This window comes from Doryrhamphus excisus, chromosome 1 (assembly GCF_030265055.1).
Source record: "Doryrhamphus excisus isolate RoL2022-K1 chromosome 1, RoL_Dexc_1.0, whole genome shotgun sequence".
In the NCBI taxonomy this organism is placed as follows: domain Eukaryota; kingdom Metazoa; phylum Chordata; class Actinopteri; order Syngnathiformes; family Syngnathidae; genus Doryrhamphus; species Doryrhamphus excisus.
In genome coordinates this window covers 1,127,130-1,147,880 of record NC_080466.1, presented here as the reverse complement: position 1 = coordinate 1,147,880, position 20,751 = coordinate 1,127,130, and the positions used below count along the sequence as shown (strand labels likewise).

Below are 20,751 nucleotides of genomic sequence, written 5' to 3'. Positions count from 1 at the left end.
CATGGATGCAAGGAAGGAAGGAAGAAAGGAAGGAAGGATTAATGGACTGATGGAAGGATGGAAGGATGGAAGGAAGGATGGAAGGAAGGATGGAAGGATGGAAGGATGGAAGGATGGAAGGATGGAAGGAATGATGGATGGATGGATGCATGGATGCAAGGAAGGAAGGAAGGAAGGAAGGAGGAAAGGAAGGAAGGAAGGAAGGAAGGAAGGAATGATGGATGGATGGATGCATGGAAGGAAGGAGTGAAGGATGGATGCATGGAAGGAAGGAAGGAAGGAAGGAAGGAAGGAAGGAGGAAAGGAAGGAAGGAAGGAGGGAAGGAAGGAAGGAAGGAAGGAAGGAATGATGGATGGATGGATGCATGGAAGGAAGGAGTGAAGGATGGATGCATGGATGCAAGGAAGGAAGGAAGAAAGGAAGGAAGGATTAATGGACTGATGGACTGATGGAAGGATGGAAGGATGGAAGGATGGAAGGATGGAAGGATGGAAGGAAGGATGGAAGGAAGGATGGAAGGAAGGAAGAAAGGAAGGAAGGAAGGAAGGAAGGAAGGAAGGAAGGAAGGAATGATGGATGGATAGATGCATGGAAGGAAGGAAGGAAGGAAGGAAGGAAGGAGGAAAGGAAGGAAGGAAGGAAGGAAGGATGGATGGATGCATGGAAGGAAGGAGTGAAGGATGGATGCATGGATGCAAGGAAGGAAGGAAGAAAGGAAGGAAGGATTAATGGACTGATGGAAGGATGGAAGGATGGAAGGATGGAAGGAAGGATGGAAGGAAGGATGGAAGGAAGGATGGAAGGAAGGAAGAAAGGAAGGAAGGAATGATGGATGGATAGATGCATGGAAGGAAGGAGTGAAGGATGGATGCATGGATGCAAGGAAGGAAGGAAGGAAGGAAGGAGGAAAGGAAGGAAGGAAGGAAGGAAGGAAGGAATGATGGATGGATGGATGGATGCATGGAAGGAAGGAGTGAAGGATGGATGCAAGGAAGGAGGAAAGGAAGGAAGGAAGGATGGAAGGAAGGATGGGAGGAAGGAAGGAAGAAAGAAAGAAGGAAGGAAGGAAGGAAGGAAGGAAGGAAGGAAGGAAGGAAGGAATGAATGATGGATGGATGGATGCATGGAAGGAAGGAGTGAAGGATGGATGCATGGATGCAAGGAAGGAAAGATTGATGGATGGATGGATGGATAGATAGATATCTAAAAAGCAATATTAGAGTACCTTCATTAGAAAGAAAGAAGAAAACACAGATGTGCATATGTCAAGTATCAATAATAAATATATTAATTTCGTCTGCCTCACATGTGACAATCAAACATCTCCAAACCCATAATAACTGAAAAACAATCTTAATTGAATGTTGTGTGATGGTTTTAGCAGTAAAACCAATGTGCACCAACGTGGGGCTTTGCTGAGGAGCAATGCAAGCTAACGCTCAAGTTAGGAGGGAAAAAGATGCTTGCCAAATCAAATACCATGGCCCCCGTGTGGGAATATTGATAATGAGCAAGGTGAGCCCATCAACACCAATGAGCCAGTATTCCAAAACCCCATCCACCCCATCCAATTTTCCCATCTGGGGAAAAAAAATGCATATCAAGACGCAGAGCCTTCGTTCCCACAGTCAAAACTCACTGGGACGTTTGGATGGCAAAGTACATGCAAACGGGAAAGAGAAAAATGGCGTACATCCACAGAAAGTCTTGCAAAAGTAATGCTGCTCCTTAATACACTTGAAAAGGGAGCATTTCAAGAAATGCTGCAAACGTTTGACAGACAGCACAAATTGCTGTGAGAAAACACAAACACCAATTATGCAACTTTACAGAGTAAAATATGACATATTACAGGAAAGGAGCATACAACTAGCTATTATATATCTATGATGTATTATTTTTATATTATATATTCTCATAACAGTGATTTACTTAATGTTGATAATATCATTGTTTAGTGTCGATTTGAGAGACAATACTTTCCTTAAAATGAATGTTAAAATCTCCTTGGGTTGGGGCACCAAATATGAGTTTTGTGTTTTTATATTTTTTCTGTTGTTGGTAGTTGAAGTCCTACTTGAGACCAACACTGCATGTTGCTGCCACAATGCTGCATTTCTGAAACTCGATTTTCACGAAATCCCACCGCCATATAACATGTTTATCCAGCTTTTAAATCCATGATGAACACCCGACATTATATTGACGGAAAGCACTGATTGCCCTGGTGGCAAAATAAACCTCTTGACTGGAAAAAAAAAAAAATGTAGAAGACAAAAGATTTCTTACAAATGCGGTCAGGCAGCGTCCACAAGCGGTGATCTTGAACTCTCCGTACAGATCCCTAATTGCTCCAGTGGTGAAAAAAGCTTCCACCAGCAAGAGCACTCCAAAGACAAAGAATCCAGCTGCAAGGCCGTAGATGATGTACTGCAGGATGTCGATACTGCAGAGAAAACAAACACAAATCATTCATTTCTGCAACTCGTTAGCAATCCTCAAATCATTACAGGGGGTCATAAAACGTCTTTCCATTTGTACGCATTCATTCCAGAAGCAAATAGACAAATGTGTGCAAAATCTAAAATCAGAAGTGGATTTATGAATACTCCACTAGTTGCTTGAAGCACACTACAAATCAAATTACTACTTCAAACGTTACCAACAGTGAAATGAGGCGTGCTATTATGTAGCGATATCTACCCTGCATGAACAATCTGCACGTCACTTCAGCCGCCATTGTTCACAGCCGCTGCCACCCTACAGCAAGCTAAATAGCTAGTCAACAAGAGTTATTGTCGCCCCGAGTGTTTTTGGTAGAGAATTGCAACTCACATTTTACTTTCACTTAAAACTAATTACATTTACAATGAAGTAATTGGAAAAGTAACAATAACTAATTACTTTTTTTTTAAAGTAAATTGCAAATAATAATAATAACACTGCTTGCTGCATTTGTGTGGCAATTTGGACTTGTTGAAACCACAACCTTGCTCCGATAAAATTACCGATAAATCGATGCAAACCGAATATCCAGTTTGATATTCTTAATTTGATATTAAGAATCAGCCAGAAAGTTGTAGATTGATATCGGTTTTCGTAATGCTAGCAACCGATTGGCGGAGCGTCACTTAAACATCGCGAGAGCTTGGGCTGTCACTCATGCTCTGTCGGTTACCATAAGTGAAGACGAGAATGGATGTAAATAGCATTAGCAGTGCTAGCATCAGCGGTAGGCTAGCTAGTTTGTACACCGTATCTAATCCTTCTGTTTTTAAAATACAGGCTTCTGAATCGTACCTTAACCAGTGTAGCTAGCAAAACATCAAATATTTTACATAACTAATAGTCACTCGTAGTTTCTAAACGAAAAGTCCTGAGTTTTCCCAAGTAAATTCAAAGCCATTGGCGGTTTTACAGATTCTCGCGGCAATACCGTAACACCTGTTGGAAACCCTCCGTGATACAGCACACATACACATTCATGTCACATTTGTGTTATGAAGGCAGCGGATGCGACTGGAGGGGCCCGGCTGAGGCGGGCAAACGTTAAAGAAATGCATAGTGAAATACCAAAAGTGAGTTGTGATGCCAGCGTTTTGTTCATGTTCTGGTAAAACAAGCTGATGTTAATCCATGTGATCGATACCGATCACATGGATTAACTCGAAAAAGCTAGCGTGTACCCGATGAATGTAATATCCATATCCCTGTGGGACAAAAACCAGTTCCAAAATAACTAAATCGCTTGCTTGTTTTAAAAATGTCACTGTGGTGAAAAGTCACATTTGGAGTCTGAAGAATGGAAGCTAGGCAGATAATTCTAGCCAGCTCGCTAGCTAGCTAGCTAGCTAGCTAGCCATTGGTGGTTTTACAGACTTGTGTTGATTCTCGCGGCAATACCGGCAATACCGGCAGCACACATACACATTCATGTCACATTTGTGTTGTGAAGGCAGCGGATGCGACTTGAGGGGCCCGGCTGAGGCGGGCAAACGTTAAAGAAATGCATAGTGAAATACCAAAAGTGAGTTGTGATACCAGCGTTTTGTTCATGTTCTGGTAAAACAAGCATATTGGCTTGAAATAAGCTATGAACATAAATGTTACCAAAATGAGTAACTCTTGGACGTTTGTACTTTGTAAACATAGCTCTCACAGGAAAAACACCTTGTTGACCTGTAATATAGCAAGTAGACTTCATGTATGTGATCGGTATTGGTATCGGAAAAATGTGAAATTGCAGGATTATGGTAAAGTTTGGGGATGTTAAAAATAGATACTCTGAATGCTGTGTTTCCATGCAGGAATGGTTTGAATCTATCAGTACATTTTGAAATCGTGAGAATTCGCAAGATGAACGTGAAAGGCCTTTTCGGAAAAAGTGGACATTTTTGGAACAGATTATTTGAATGTCCTGAATAAGCTCAATGTTGAATCAGTTGAAAAATTTGGAAATTGTACTTTTCAATGGGTATGTTGTCGTGGAAAAATGTCGATTTATAGAAAAAGTGGTATTTTTTCTGGAATGTGTCATCAGACATGTTGCGTAACCTGACTGTGCTGAACATTTTTAATGCTGGAACGGTTGGAATCAGTTTTCGGAAAGGAATAGAAATTAAAAGATTGTAGTTGCGTGAATAATGTTCAACATTTGACAAAATGATCTAATAAAACAAGAAAACCAGTTACTAGTATCTGCCCAGCGTCCGGACGAGGTAAACACTCACATGGTGAAGACGTCCAGCGTTTGTCCGGGGGTTCTGATGACTTCAAAGTAGTTCTGCAGGATGGTGACGGTGCCACTTAAAGCCTCGTGGCCACACCCACAGAACAAGGCCACGCCCATGTAGAGGAGGATGGTGGCGATGAGGGAAGCCCAAGGCAGACTGCCCACACATCGCTCACAGCACTCCTTACAACCTGAACATGAAGTACACAACGTTGCGTCATTGGCACGCAGAAGGAAACATGGCTGACACGCCCTGTTTGTAAGAAGTAGTTCATTACAGCGCTAGATAATCACACCCTTAGTTTGAGCCTGCTAAGTCCTTTCAGGTCTCATGTCTTAGCTGTCCATTTGCATTTGACATTGTTAGAGATGGATGGATGGATTTAGGATGGATGGACGGACAGAGGCAATAAACCAATCCATTTTTTTTTATATAGCACCAAATCACAGCTGTTACCTCGTGGCACTTCCCACATGGATGTCACATTCATAAAGCAAAAACCGAGAACCAACTGAAACCCCACATGAGCGAGCGCTTGGCGACTGAGGCAAGGAAAAACTCCCTCTGTGAAAGAACCAAGGCCCGAGTCAAGACAGTAGAGAACGGTATTCGTCCTTCGCTGGCGAAGACGACCGCGACTTAATGTGTCACGTAGTCTTGTGGGTGCGAAGATGGCGAATAAATACGCAACAGATTACGCAACATCGGAGTCACGGAATGACTGTAACGTGCTTTCTCCTTTATGATAATTGATAATTCATAATACAAACAAAACACAAACACCGAAAACAGAAAAGTCAGTTAATTAATGCAATTGCTTCTTGGACAAGTTATTATTTACTGATAGTCGCCACCTTGCACTAAATAAATAATCGGAAGGACTCCAAATAAGACTGGAAATAATCCAAGGCAAGAGCAGTAAAACATGAGAATAGAAGCCGCGGTACAAGGAAACGTGTTCTACCACACATGATCAATATGAATGGGGGCCAGCGGGGGCCAGGAGAGGGTCAGGGACTCGAACACAAGTCCATGACCGTACGAATGATCTCATGTGAATACACCCTTCATCTCTTTGATGGATTTTACTCATACTCACTCCCAAAAGATGTTTTTAGGACATGTATTCCCAAGTACTACTACTGTTTATTAGCCATTAAAAAATCCTACCTGCATTCATCAATGTTCCATAGTTTAATAAATGTACATTTTGCTTTAATTGTGCTCTTGGGTTTGTAAAATGTGGGTGCAGACCTCCAATGTGAACGAGAAAGAGTTCCAGAATACGCGGACTTGGACAGCATCCCATAAAACTCCAGTGCTTAATGTCTGGATACGTTCAGGTTCACCGGCTTTACCGTGGTTGTCAGCGCACCGTGCGAGTCGGGTTAGCGTGAGACAGAAGCTACTTTTGAGGGCACATTTGTCTTCTCTGGTGTAAAAAAAAAAAAATCAAGTGAATGGGGTCAACCGTAAACGTCCTTAGCTAATCACCAAGAACAGAACCATCCCACAGATCAGCAGAAGAAGACAGTTCCACTGACCACTTCCGGGAGACCACTTGCCGACTTCAGGCAGTGACAAACACACCGCTTCTCATTTTTGAGAATGTAGTTTTGGAAAAATTTCGACTGGAATTCTAAAGACTTAAACGTTCAGGACTGTCTGATTACATTTGGATACCGCAGTAGATTTGAGGATGTGATCTTGTCTCTGTTTCATCCTAGAACATGTCCCACACACTAATAACTTTCCAGACACATTCCTAATAGGGATGCGCCGATTCCGATCATCCATCGACCGATACCGATCACATGGATTAACTCGAAAAAGCTAGCGTGTACCCGATGAATGTAATATCCATATCCCTGTGGGACAAAAACGAGTTCCAAAATAACTGAATCGCTTGTTTGTTTTAAAAATAAAATGTCACTGTGGTGAAAAGTCGCATTTGGAGTCTGAAGAACGGAAGCTAGGCAGATCATTCTAGCCAGCTCGCTAGCTAGCTAGCTAGCTGCGGACAGCCAGGCAAACAATGTAAAGAAAGATCCAAGAGAAGTTGGAACGCCAGTAGGTTCGATCAACACACTGGCATTGACCGGCATAGCCTGTGTCAAGCTGGCTAACCGAAGCCATTGGCGGTTTTACAGACTTGAGTTGATTCTCGCGGCAATACCGTAACACATGTTGGAAACCCTCCGTGACACAGCACACGTACACGTTCATGTCACATTTGTGTTGAAGGCAGCGGATGCGGCTGGAGGGGCCCGGCTGAGGCGGGCAAACTTTAAAGAAATGCATAGTGAAATACCAAAAGTGAGTTGTGATACCAGCGTTTTGTTGATGTTCTGGTAAAACAAGCATATTGGCTTGAAATAAGCTATGAACATAAATGTTACCAAAATGAGTAGCTATTGGCCGTTTGTATTTTGTAAAAGTAGCTCTCACAAGAAAAACACCTTGTTGACCTGTAATATAGCAAGTAGACTTCATGTATGTGATCGGTATTGGTATCGGACGATTTCACTCATGGATTATCGGGATCCGTATCGGCAACATAAAACCCTGATCGGAACATCTCTAGTATAAAGTGTATGGTGATGAGTTTTGCAGTTTTAGTGATGTCCGATAAATATCGGTGCCGATAATTATTGGCGCAATATCAGCATAATCGGTTGACATCGGTATAAGTTTTTTTTTCCTGATCATGAAATCGATATTTTTTTAAAATGCTGTATACAACACATTAGTGTTCATTCCACCACAGGAGGTATGTCATGTTACACTTATCGATATCGTAAATTGGCATATCGGTTTTCGTCAAAAAAAAAAAGCCAATATCGGACATCCCTAATTATAGTGTTAAAAAAATAAATATAGATACTATTTTGGGAACGTATCACCCATGATATGCGAGGGAAGACTGTACTCACGTTGAAATACATAATAATTTCATATAAAAAAAAACACTTGTTGGCCGTCATTTTCAACAAACAGTGCCAAAGATAAGCCCGTCCTAAAATTTTGATGTGAGAAATTCAAAATATTTCATGTCGGACTGGCACAAAAATGACACCAGCCTCATGAAACAAACACAAAAATATCTGCTGATGCAGCATAAACTGATGAACACACACACACACACACACACACACACATGTACACACACACACAAACACACACCAGTATTCCTGGTTCTTAGAAAAAGGTTTTGTGCGTTTTCATGGATGTGAGTCATGTGAGCGCTCAGGTTTAATTGACCAGGCTTGTTGCCATGCCAACAAGGGTGTGGCGGGTGCCCGCTGACCCACTTTGCCTGTAGCGTTGTCATGGCAACAGTGCAGCTCGGCAAGCGTTACAGTCATACTAATGCACATCTTCCTGATCAGGCTGTTCGGTGTTCGGGTTATATTTTTCAGCAGAAAGTGACAAAAAAAAAAAAATAATAATAAGAGCCAGTATGGCGGAGGCAGGAAGAACGGGGAACCATTTTGTATGAAATGAAGACAATGTTCTTGCTTTTGAGCTCCTTTGCATAAATAATGACGGTGGCAATTCTCACCGCGATGGAGTGTGTGATAAACGAGTTTATGCTCTCAATGTGCCCACACCTACAAACATCTATTCATTTGTATGACAATCAACATGTATGTTTTTGTATATTCCAGCCATATTATAATCCTCCTCATATTTCCATATTTGGCTTTGATACACAGGCAGGAAGACCCAGTGACCTGGTAAAAACTGGGGCACGCTAAGCACAAATGGCGGTGTACTCTCCATAAACATGAGGGGGTTTTTCTTTGTCTACGAGGAGACACAGCGACGGTATTCAGGTTTTTTTTTTCAATATTAATTCCTGGGAGTCTTTATGATGCTATAATATGTTTTAATAAACAGCATCGTTGTTTGGCTTGTTAGGTTTTGCCACTGTTGTTTTTATTGGCTGCATTGGTTGGGGATATTCTGTATGGCCTCTCTCAATTTATAGTTAATTAAAACAATAATCAAGAATATTTTTAAAAATTGTAAAATAGCAAAAAAAAAATATGTGAAAATAAAAATTAATTCAGTAAAAATAAGGCAATTAATCTATATTTGATGATTTTTATGTATGTATTATGAGGAATTATATTACACTTCTTTTTACTTTAGTCGCTTTGGTTAACAAATCAATATTTGTCAGTGTTATTTTGTATTTACCACGACGATTTTAAAGAGAATTAAACTACTTTCCAAGTGTAGTGGGAGCCTTGGAGCAGAAAACCTAATTGTTCTTTCATTTTTGCACACACACACACACACACACACACACACGCTTCCCCGGCTGACTACTGCAATGATTGTAACTGCCAGTCAGTGTTCATAAAGTCCCCGTTCCTGCGTCCATTACTCACTGCCTGCCGTTTCTGCTGTAGCTTCACAGTACCAAAAACATTCCTCCACACACACACTTTCTAAAAAGAAATCAAATACAGTATCATGATTAAGTACGCGAAGTAATACGATCGCATTCAAAGGAAACAAACAGAAAATCTTTGTGGTCTTTTGTACTCCACTCAAGCCATCGCTCACCCGCAGCAAAGTGTGCTAAGTCAATTTATATCGACTTCTTCCTCTCGCCATTAAGTTGCTCTCCGTTAGCGGTCATAATAATGAAATGGATATGAGGCATATATATACGGCAGGACTTCATCGATAGAGCTCGACATTACTTACACAAACTGGAGTGGTCGCACAATTAAAAAAAGTGAAATGACTTCCCGCATCCTGTATCACAACTTGTGTCAACAACCCGTGTCCTGACGCAGTCCATGGATATACCGTAATGTGACCTGATATACCTACTCGAAAAAAAATCTGACATTGTGATACTTTGACACAACCAAAGAGAAAAGTAACGGCAAGCGATTTGTGAGATCGGAGAGGCATTTTTTTCCCAAACTAACCGGAATTCCTCATCACCAAAATCCGACCACAACTCGGCTCACGGCACCAACTTGGTTGTAAGTCACCGCTGATGGCGATGACCACGATGTCATACAACTTCATGTCAAAATAATTGAACTAATTCAACTACCCGTCTAAGCTTTGAGATTTCTTACTTTGTTCGTTGGTCCTTGGATGCACCATCAAGATAGCAGGGGAATTTGCAAGGTAGGGAGCAATCGGTGTATCAAAAATAAACATTTTCATGGGACAATCTACTGCACACGTGCTATACATCCACTTTACCCGGAAGAACGTCAGACAAAAGCTCAACCAAGCCAATTTCGACAAACCACAAGAACCAGGATGTCACGGTTTCATAAAACTAAACACAACACTGAAACTCACTGAACAAGAAGCTTCATTTACTGGTAAAAACCATCAAAGTCTCGTCCGGACCTTCATACCAATTTCATCCATGTAGACCTAGTACATACACGCAAAGCTATGATCTATTTTGGGCAGGTCTTGTCTCTGGTGCAAGGTTTAAGAGAGGTTCACTTCTAAATTTCTATTCCTAACACCCACATGCTTTCTTCCCTCCGGCTTCTGCATCCTGTTTGTACGGTACGAGGAGGACACGGGGTGAAGTCCAACCAATGCGTGATGCGTTCATGTCAACCGGTGTCTTGGAATTAAAGAGGAAGTTGCTACACTAAAAAAAAAAACAGTGTACAAGGTGGTGGTACCCACTGAATGTACTTTGTCCATTTTGACCATCACTTCCAGTTCATGTCTGTCTGCACAATATAACGAGGGAAATTATCAGACAAGTCAGCAGAAAAGCATATTTAACCCACAAGAATAATTTCAATATGTTTACATTTCTCATTTCCAAATCAGATGTTCTCATAAAGTATGCAAAAACCTGATGACAAGCTTCTAAATGTGTTTTTTTTAAAACAATAGAGGCCTCTATATCACCTTTACTTTGGTATTATATACCAAAATAATCAACATAATAAGCCAAGATAACGCACTTAGGACATACCGTAAATAAGACATGTTATCATTAGGAGTTATGATTTATTGTTGTTCTGTACAACACTTCCTAGGGCATTTTTTTATCAATGACACATAATTATCAAAGCTGAAAATGCATGCAATAATTTGTGGTATGCATTGGCTTGTAAAATACAGTGCGTATAGTACACTGTGATTAAATGACTGAATGCGGTTTATTGAATATAAATGCACAAGGGTCCATTATTCTGCACGAATATGACCTATATGTAGATGTCAATAAAAACCAGAGTACCAGTATAAATGTAATGAATGTAAACTGCTATCATACAGTGCTAACATTAGTCACATTCGCAGATGAATACATCAAGAGCATGACATAAAAAAATGGTATTTGAACTACAACACAAGTGTACAGTGTATATACTGGGGCAAACAGGAAGTAGTGTTTTTGCTTCAGAGTTGAGTTTTAGCTTGTCATGGGTTTTACGGCCACAACAGTAGCCTGTGGAAAGGAATTAATGTGAGATGATTCGAACCTGCAATAAAAGCCTGTTGTTTTGGCGATCAAGTCTGGTGCTTGTGCGTCTCACCAGACATTACAGTAACATTACCGGCACCTAATGACCGGTGTAGAATACTACACATCATTGCGACATCTTTGGAAGGAGTCTTCTGGATTCCTTAGATTTGTATTTTACTTCAATTTATCAATTTTCATGCTTGAAAATGCTTAATTTAAGCAAAGAAACATGGAAAATTTGCTGAAATATGCATTTTTTCAACTAATAACATGTATTCAATCACAAAACCGAGATTATATATGAACTCATTCAATAGCAAAGACGTAGTTATACGTTTTTATAAATCTGAACAACCAATCCTTACAGCATATATACACATCTGCTATATTTTTTAAGGCTAACGTCGGTGATGATGCATCTCCTCACCAATGGATTAGGCTTGAGAGCAATTTTAGTGCCATTAAAAACGGCCACTAGGTGGCAGAACTGCATCATGGGAGGAAAGCCAAACACACCTGCGTAAATGTAGATGTTACGTAGCGTACTAAGTGACGCATTTTAGGGAAATTTTAATGCATGCACATACACACACAGTTCAGTTCCAAATGTGAAAATTGTGAATAGTTCATGGTGTTATATTGGTAAATACATTATTATTATTATTATTGGATGGTATTTTGATGTACAAAAAACTTTTTGTGTGGTATAGTTGTTTACATATTTGATATTATATTAAGTTATGCTTGAAATGTATCTTTTCACAAAAAGCTGGTGTTCTCCCTTTTTTTTTAGTTGGGAACTGCAATTTTCCTGAAACTTACCTATGTTTTCCTTCTGATTACTAAAGAACTGACAACAGTAGAGATACTCCTTTTTTTTCTGATGAAAGACAGGGTGTTTGTTTTGGTAGGTTCCATGTTTATATAGCCATAGAACACAATATTCTCAATATTCAATATAGTCTTTTGAAGAATGAGATTGAATGAGTTAATTAATACATTTCAAGAATTAATATATTTTTGGAACCACAAGAGAGTGAAGTCTGTCAAAATTTGAAGCGTAAGTGATTAGTGTATGAGAAACATTTTGGAGTGGTTGTCATGTGTCATGTGACTATCCCAGGATATGGCTTCTACAAAATGGCAGTGTGTCAAGGTAAGCTAGCTATTTTTTTCCATTAAAGTTAATTTTAAAACCATTTAAAGACAATTTGAATATTTTATTAGGGTGTCCAATATTACAATTCAACTATATTTCTTCAATGAATTTACATAAAACAAGGTAGGAAAATATTGCAAGTGAGCTTTTAGCCTTAAAGAGATAGTTTAGATTTATTGACATGAAGTTGTATGACATCCCCATCAGCAGTGTAGCGTATCAACTGTGATTTAAGACTTTGTTCTGTGAGCGGGAGCGAGGAGCAACATAGTTCCTGTTGGTTATTGATGTCACTTAAGTAAAGAGTTTGGCTCTTTATGCGTTCAAAAGAGTCAAAACTAGCTATTGACCGTCCTTTAAGTCGCTAGGTGAGGTCTAATAGGTCTAATTAGCATGTCATATGCATATTGTGTACACGCATAATCTGTACAAGTGAGTAAAAAGCCTTAATTACACTTAGAACTACAAGTATTTTTGATTCTTGGTTTGTTCGTTTAAAATGGTTCATCATTCCATCAAAATAGGAATGGCTTGGCTTGTTGGGTTTTTATTGGCTGCATTGGTTGGGGATATTCTGTATGGCCTCCCTCAATTCATGGTTAATTCATAAAACAATCATCAAGAATATTTTAAAAAATTGTAAAATAGCAAAAAAAAATATATGAAAATAAAAATTAATTCAGTAAAAATAAGGCAATTAATCTATATTTGATCATTTTTATGTATGTATTATGAGGAATTGTAAATACACTTCTTTTTACTTTAGTCGCTTTGGTTAACAAATCAATATTTGTCAGTGTTATTTTGGTATTTACCACGACGACAGACAGAATATTTTAACTGTAATAACTCTTTACTTAGGTAGCCCCAGCTACTAACTGGCACTACGTTTCTCTTCACCAAAATCTGATCAGAACTGGGCTCACGGAACAAAATGTGGGTAAGTCATTGTTGATGCACTACACTAAGCTAATGGGGATGTCATGTTATGTCTTCACGTCAAAAAATCACAACTCTCCCTCGGTCTCACTCACAATAAATCAAAAACTACATTTGTGGTACAAAAAAAAGTGTCAAGTTCATGACTACATTTACCATAAACAATGTAACATCACACCTTGGAGCATTTCAAATCCCAAACGTCTTCTATCCACCGTCATTACACTTGAAATGATTGTTATGGCTCTGATATGTTTGAATCTAAGATGACTATGACTTTTAAAATATTTCATATTTTTGTGTGTAAAAAAATCAAAGTTTGTGTGTCACTTATGTCAGGATGCAGCTTGAATTGAGTTCTTTATTTTGCTGTTGAGAACGCTTCAGATTGTGTGCTGGCTGGGAGGGGGATGGGTGGTGGTGGGGGGGGGGGTGGGGGGTACCAGTGTGGGCGTAGGCCAAGCCAGACAAATATTGTCAGCGGAATTATGTTCCCTTTCCGACACTAAAATAAAGAAGAAAGAACGCAAATAAAGCCAAGAAGAACAACAACAAACACATTTCATAATCAAATGTCGCCCAGGAACCTCATTGGCTACAACATAAGGCTTCCATGAAAACATTAATAAATAAATAATCCACTCGTATTTCTGTGGATTCGGCGCTAATCAACACAAACATACGATTTTAAATAATTTTCTTTTTTTTTGTCATCATTGCTTGGTTGGTACGTGAGCAGAAAGCGCTTATGTTGACGCTGAGGGTGCATGGAAGAACATGGACACGCCCATTCTGATGGACGACAACTGGAAAAATAATAAATAAAAACAGGGAGGTTATGTAAAAAGAGATACGTTAGACACAGACCGAATGAATATGAGCCCAATGAGGCCGGCGGTGCAAGAATTAGTGGAAAAAAAAAAAGAAAATGGATACCAAAGGGTGGTGACGATATGATAGTTGGGAGCAGAAATAGACGTTAAAAACAAGACCTGCAGTGGCACAGGGATGGATACATGAAGCCAGCGAATGCAGTCAGACGTGCTGATGAGAAACAGTGAGGGGGGCTCTTCATGGACGTAGAAAATGGAGGGAGACGCGTAGGGAGCCAAGAAAACGGCGCTCAGACAAGCATGAAGCGCCAACAATGGAGGCTAACAAAGAAAACCCCAATAGATCCATCAATCACTGCTCCGTTTAACCCCCCTTCTCATTTCTCTTTTTTTTTTTTTAATCCCCGTGCCACTCCTACATCCAACTATTCAGGGTGTCCATCCGTCCATCTGTCCACCCATTGATCCATGCAGCCTTCCAAAGCAAAAAAAAAAAAAAAAAAAACAACAGCATCCCACCAGAGTCTGCCATTTCATCTCATCCTCAAGCTGCTTCATTATCCATTCATCAAAAGACACAAGAATATGGCGGGATGTTCTGCAGTATTGTCAACAGCACTTGCACGGCGTTAAATAACACGACAAACAAGCCCCCCCAAAAAACGGATTTTTCATTGAATTTATACGTGACATGTTTTGCTGTGCTTGCAAATACACGGATGCTGTCTGCCCACAACACAAAGACAAGACATAACACTTAAGGATGCACGAAGAGAACAATGGCACCGCTGATGCAAGATGAAGAAACGAAGCATCAATAAATACCTTTCTGGCTTTGTGAGTCGTCCATGTTCTCCTCCATCGTGGCAGGTTGGAGCGTCTTTGTTTTTTTTTTTGTTGAGTTCGAGGCAAAAGCGCTTTAAAGCTCCTTGCGAGTGCTCAGCACGGTGTGCATGCGCGTGTGTGTAGGAGGCTCTGCGTGTGCACGCGCGTACGTCCTTTTCCCTCCCTGCAGATGATGGAGGATCAGGGAAGTCCCTCTTTCAAAGCTCTCTCTCCTCATCTGCAATCTCAGGGTCTGTACCTTTCTGTGTGGAGAAAAAGGCGTATTATTACATATGTAATAATACGTACTATTTACATATGAAGAGCTTGCAACCAAAAGGAGCTAAATCCAATTTTCACTAAGTTGCATGTTTTTCATGAGTTTAATAGACCTCTGTCATGTGTATCCAAATCACATATTTTGGTCTTGAAATCATCAAATAAATCAAAAAAATATGAAAAAAAGTGATGTGAAATTTATGCTTTCAACCAAAAGGCCCTATTTCCATTTCAGATTTCAACCAAAAGGAGCTAAATCCAATTTTCACTAAGTTGCATGTTTTTCATGAGTTTAATAGACCTCTGTCATGTGTATCCAAATCACATATTTTGGTCTTGAAATCATTTTTAAAAAATATGAAAAAAAGTGATATGAAATTTATGCTTTCAACCAAAAGGCGCTATTTCCATTTCCATTTCAGATTTCAACCAAAAGGAGCTAAATCCAATTTTCACTAAGTTGCATGTTTTTCATGAGTTTAATAGACCTCTGTCATGTGTATCCAAATCACATATTTTGGTCTTGAAATCATTTTAAAAAATATGAAAAAAAAAGTGATATGAAATTTATGCTTTCAACCAAAAGGCGCTATTTCCATTTCAGATTTCAACCAAAAGGAGCTAAATCCAATTTTCACTAAGTTGCATGTTTTTCATGAGTTTAATAGACCTCTGTCATGTGTATCCAAATCACATATTTTGGTCTTGAAATCATTTTTAAAAAATATGAAAAAAAAAGTGATATGAAATTTATGCTTTCAACCAAAAGGCGCTATTTCCATTTCAGATTTCAACCAAAAGGAGCTAAATCCAATTTTCACTAAGTTGCATGTTTTTCCTGAGTTTAATAGACCTCTGTCATGTGTATCCAAATCACATATTTTGGTCTTGAAATCATCAAAAAAATCAAAAAAATATGAAAAAAAGTGATGTGAAATTTATGTTTTCAACCAAAAGGCGCTATTTCCATTTCAGATTTCAACCAAAAGGAGCTAAATCCAATTTTCACTAAGTTGCATGTTTTTCATGAGTTTAATAGACCTCTGTCATGTGTATCCAAATCACATATTTTGGTCTTGAAATCATTTTAAAAAATATGAAAAAAAAAGTGATATGAAATTTATGCTTTCAACCAAAAGGCGCTATTTCCATTTCAGATTTCAACCAAAAGGAGCTAAATCACTGTCACATTGTCACTGTCACCTTCATGGTGCAGTCAAATATGAGCACTGCTTTTAATAATTTTTTATTAATTTAATTAATAATTATTATTTTGTATTGTATGTTGAGAATGGCTTCTGTGTTGTAATTATTTAATTAGCATAGCACATTAAAGCACCTTACATTCTTTTACAACAATGCCATTGAAGAAGTTAAAGGTGACTTTAAATTTATTTCAGCCAAAAGGCGCTAAATCCATCATTTCAGCCAAAAGGCGCTAAATCCGGAAAAAAATTAATTAAAAAAAATATATAAAATACATGGTGTGTGCAGGATTTTTATAGCATGCATTTTTATGACCTATATTGATAGCTCTTTCATTTGCAATATAGACCTGATGACCAAATAGATTGATATGTGCGTAGTTAAAAATCATTGATTTTCGCAAAATCAGTCAAAATGGATTTAGCGCCTTTTGGTTGCAAGCTCTTCATATGTATGTACTATACAACAGTAGCAATTTCGTCACATTTAAATGTGCAATCATTTTCATCTTTCAGGTATTTTTGTCAGATACTGCAAATACAGTCAGCCTTGGTTGACGTACAAATTATGTTCTGCTTTGGTTTTCATGCACTGTGTTATTATTATTATTATAATATTGTAACGTAACAAACTAGTCCATTTGCACTGTACTATATTAAAGCATACTATGCGTTGGTGACTCGCCATCCATGCATTTTTTTCATTGAGTGTGACTATAAATAACCCGCCACCGGGTCAGCGCTTAAGGAGGGAAATACTGTTGAATTTCATCTTGTCAGGATTTACAGGAAGTCTGCATCAACAAGTTCCAATCATTTGCTAGTCATATTTCATTTTGTATTGTTTTCTATATTTATTTGCTATAAATGGTCTTAATTCAAAGTAAGGTACACAAAAATAAAGTATTTACTGAGGAACTAATGATTAAGGCACGTATATTCATAGTAGTTACTGAGGAACTCGTGAAGAACTAATAAGAACTATAAGAACTATAGGAACTAAAGAACTAAGAACTATAAGAACTATAAGAACTAACAAGGAATTAATAAGTAGAGCAGATACTGAGGAACCAAGCCACATGCATTTAGAGTGGTTACTTAGCAACTAATGAGTAGTTACTGAGAAACTAAGCCACCTTCATGAAGAGTAGTTTCTGACAAGCTAAGAAGCGGGCGCAAATGAATGCTTTGCTCCGATGCAATGCATTATGGGGAAACTTTCTCCCCCCCTATTTTACACTCTCATTGGTACATGTTTATATATTTCTTGGGTGTAGCTTTTGAGTGTTAAGTTGCTGTGTGATGTTGTTAAGTGATACCATGAGATTGTTCTATTGATCAGCTCAGTATCAGAAATAGTTCAGAAGTATTAGAAGTTCACAAGATTTGAATTTAGGCATTAATTAGTTGCACAGCTGTATAAGACACACGGTTCAATTAATTCATAGATTAAGGAATTTTCAGGAAGGAAGGAAACTTTCCACTTGCACAGGCAAGCTTTTATTTATAACGCGGTAGCAAAACGGAGCAGTTGAGCTCAAATAAATTAGCATGTTAGCATACATGTTAGCAAGGTGCTCACACTTGCACCTTGCTTAACCCCGCTTCCTACATGTGCTCAAGGACAATTTGTTGTGATATATTTCTGTTCGTAAATTTACAACCCAGCCGTCTTGGGGCGAGAGGCGGGGTAACACCCTGAACTGGTGGCCAGCCAATCACAGGGCACATATAGACAAACAACCATTCACACTCACATTCATACCTATGGACAATTTGGAGTCGTCAGTTAACCTAACATTGATGTTTTCGGAATGTGACCGAAAACCGTGCGGCTCTAATATTAATACTAAACAAATACACTCCCTTTAATAATGTAGATTCAATTTATCCATTCCAAAAATGTGAACATAAAATACGTTTAGTTAGTTTTACATGTAGAAAACAATTTGAAATGCATATATATGAATGAAAGGGATAAATGTGTAATGTGTACTTTGCTGTTTCTGCTGCCATCTGCTGTCTGTTTTCAGTACCGCTGGTAGGTCTTCATTGGGAGGAGCTGCAGCTGCATCCCTGCCTCCCATCAGCAATCACTGGGACTCTTAAGCTATGCGTCCATGCTTGTTCGATGCCAGATTGTTTCTCTTACCTTCACCAGCATCCAGCATGTCCTCCTCCTCCTCCTCCTCCTCTTCTTCGTGCCTATCCTGCTAGTCATTTGTTTTTGTGCCTTCTGTCTCCGCTTTGGGGTCCAAACCTCTGGCGTGACAAAAATCAACATTTAAGGTTAATTTTACTTTCATTGAAGACATGTGACTGTTCCCAAAGACACAATGCAGCAAGATCAACCACAATCATATTTATCGACTTTAATAGGCGAGAAACTTTTTACTTTTCTGACCTCAACAACCCAAAATAGAGCCATTTTATTTCATGTCAAACCATGTTTTAGAGCAGGGGTGGGCAAACTACAGCCCGGGGGCCACATCCGGCCCGCCAAGTGTTTGAATACGGCCCGCCCAATCTTTCCAAAGTATTTCATTTAAACTCAACATACAACCTGGCATCATGGCCTGAGCCAACCTTTTGATGGTTTTATCAATTTCGTTTTTTGACATGGTCTGTTGTTTACAAAGTGCTCCTGAAAAAAGGGACACAAGCACATAATAATAATAATAATTATTATTATTATTAATTATGGGCGGCACGGTGGTCTAGGGGTTAGCGCACAGACCTCACAGCTAGGAGACCAGGGTTCAATCCCACCCTCGGCCATCTCTGTGTGGAGTTTGCATGTTCTCCCCGTGCATGCGTGGGTTTTCTCCGGGTACTCCGGTTTCCTCCCACATTCCAAAAACATGCTAGGTTAATTAGCCACTCCAAATTGTCCATAGGTATGAATGTGAGTGTGAATGGTTGTTTGTCTATATGTGCCCTGTGATTGGCTGGCCACCAGTCTAGGGTGTACCCCGCCTTACGCCCGAAGCTGGGATAGGCTCCAGCACCCCCCGTGACCCTCGTGAGGAAAAGTGGTAGAAAATGAATGAATTATTAGATTATTATAATAATTATTAGAACTATTATGATTATTATAATTATTATATTAATGCTAATTATTATATTAATTATATATAATATTATTGTTATATTTGAATATTTTACATAATAATAATATAATAATTATTATTTTAATTATTATAATATTTTATTATTTTTAAAATATTTAAATATAAATATAAAATAATAAATAATAGCAGATTGCGTGACAATTTTACAGATACAATAATACCAGGTGGACTGTTACGTGTCTGCCCCCCCCCCCCCCCCCCCCGTAAATTTTGTCATATCAATGCGGCCCGCGAGTCAAAAAGTTTGCCCACCCCTGTTTTAGAGAGACATTTTAACTCATGGTAAAACAGGAAGGTGGTGGTTGATCTCGCTGCCATAGCGTGTCTGTGGGTGACAGTCTCAGCAACATTCAGTCTTAGTAAAATTCATCTATTTCATTTGTCCCTTGTGCATTTTCAACTGTTTTATGCATGTAAAACCATCACGATAAAACTAGAAAGACATGTTTTGTGGTAATTCTTACCTTTGTTAGCCAGCTAAGAGGATGCCAACAAGGAGCAACACAAGACACACCATATTGGATTTGAACCTGAGAATGCACCCAAACCGAGGTAAAAATGTGGTGTAGATTGTCGACATGAACCTAAACACATGCTATCATGGGTGGATGCTAACCAAGGTTCCACTGTATATCCTACGTAGGACATTGTGAGTTATTGTCAATGTCTTTTTTGGTCTTTTACACCATGACTGTTTTTCTAACACAGAATTGGTTTATTTTATTTTGTACTGGCTGTGCTTGTGGACATGCCCACGCTACTTTTTCAACTTCCTGTCCTCGCCTCTGCATCTCATTGTGATACTGTAACATTTTTGTTGCACTAACTGAGCTTTTTCCTCATTGCAGATCAATGACAACATATTTTTGTCATGTTACGGATACATGAAAGCCCCAAGAGGACTTTTTCATGCGCTAGCCATCCAGCAAACAGAAAATGTGCAAAAATAATTACACGGGTGAAAATGATCTTTCTTACAAAGCTAGAGAAACTTGGATGAGCACGTTGTTTCTGCAGCGAGCAGGAGAAAAACCTGCAGCAAACGCCTATTCCTACACCCTCACTGCTGAACTGCTCAGTGTAATTCACACACACACTCATTCATAACCCTTTTGAAGAGCCCACTGTCCCACTATAAAAAAGCCCCCATCCACACACACAGTGACTTAAA

At 39.1% G+C, this 20,751-nt stretch overlaps 1 protein-coding gene and 1 long non-coding RNA gene across 2 annotated transcripts in view; one reads left to right on the top strand and one right to left on the bottom strand.

Moving 5' to 3' along the window:
- The window catches only part of gpm6ab (glycoprotein M6Ab), a 29,392-nt gene extending 14,174 nt beyond the window's left edge, over positions 1–15,218 (bottom strand). Inside the window, exons 1-3 of the mRNA XM_058067409.1 lie at positions 14,966–15,218; positions 4,732–4,924; positions 2,291–2,447 (exon numbers count right to left, since the gene is read on the bottom strand). Of these exons, the coding sequence (XP_057923392.1) occupies positions 2,291–2,447; positions 4,732–4,924; positions 14,966–15,002 (387 nt within the window). The 5' untranslated portion in view covers positions 15,003–15,218. The remainder of the gene's footprint in view (positions 1–2,290; positions 2,448–4,731; positions 4,925–14,965) is intronic.
- Positions 15,219–19,797: 4,579 nt separating this feature from the next.
- On the top strand, positions 19,798–20,510 carry LOC131130145 (uncharacterized). Its single transcript, XR_009129963.1, has 2 exons — positions 19,798–20,132; positions 20,429–20,510. It is a non-coding gene; the product is annotated as an uncharacterized LOC131130145 (long non-coding RNA).
- Positions 20,511–20,751: the final 241 nt, after the last annotated feature.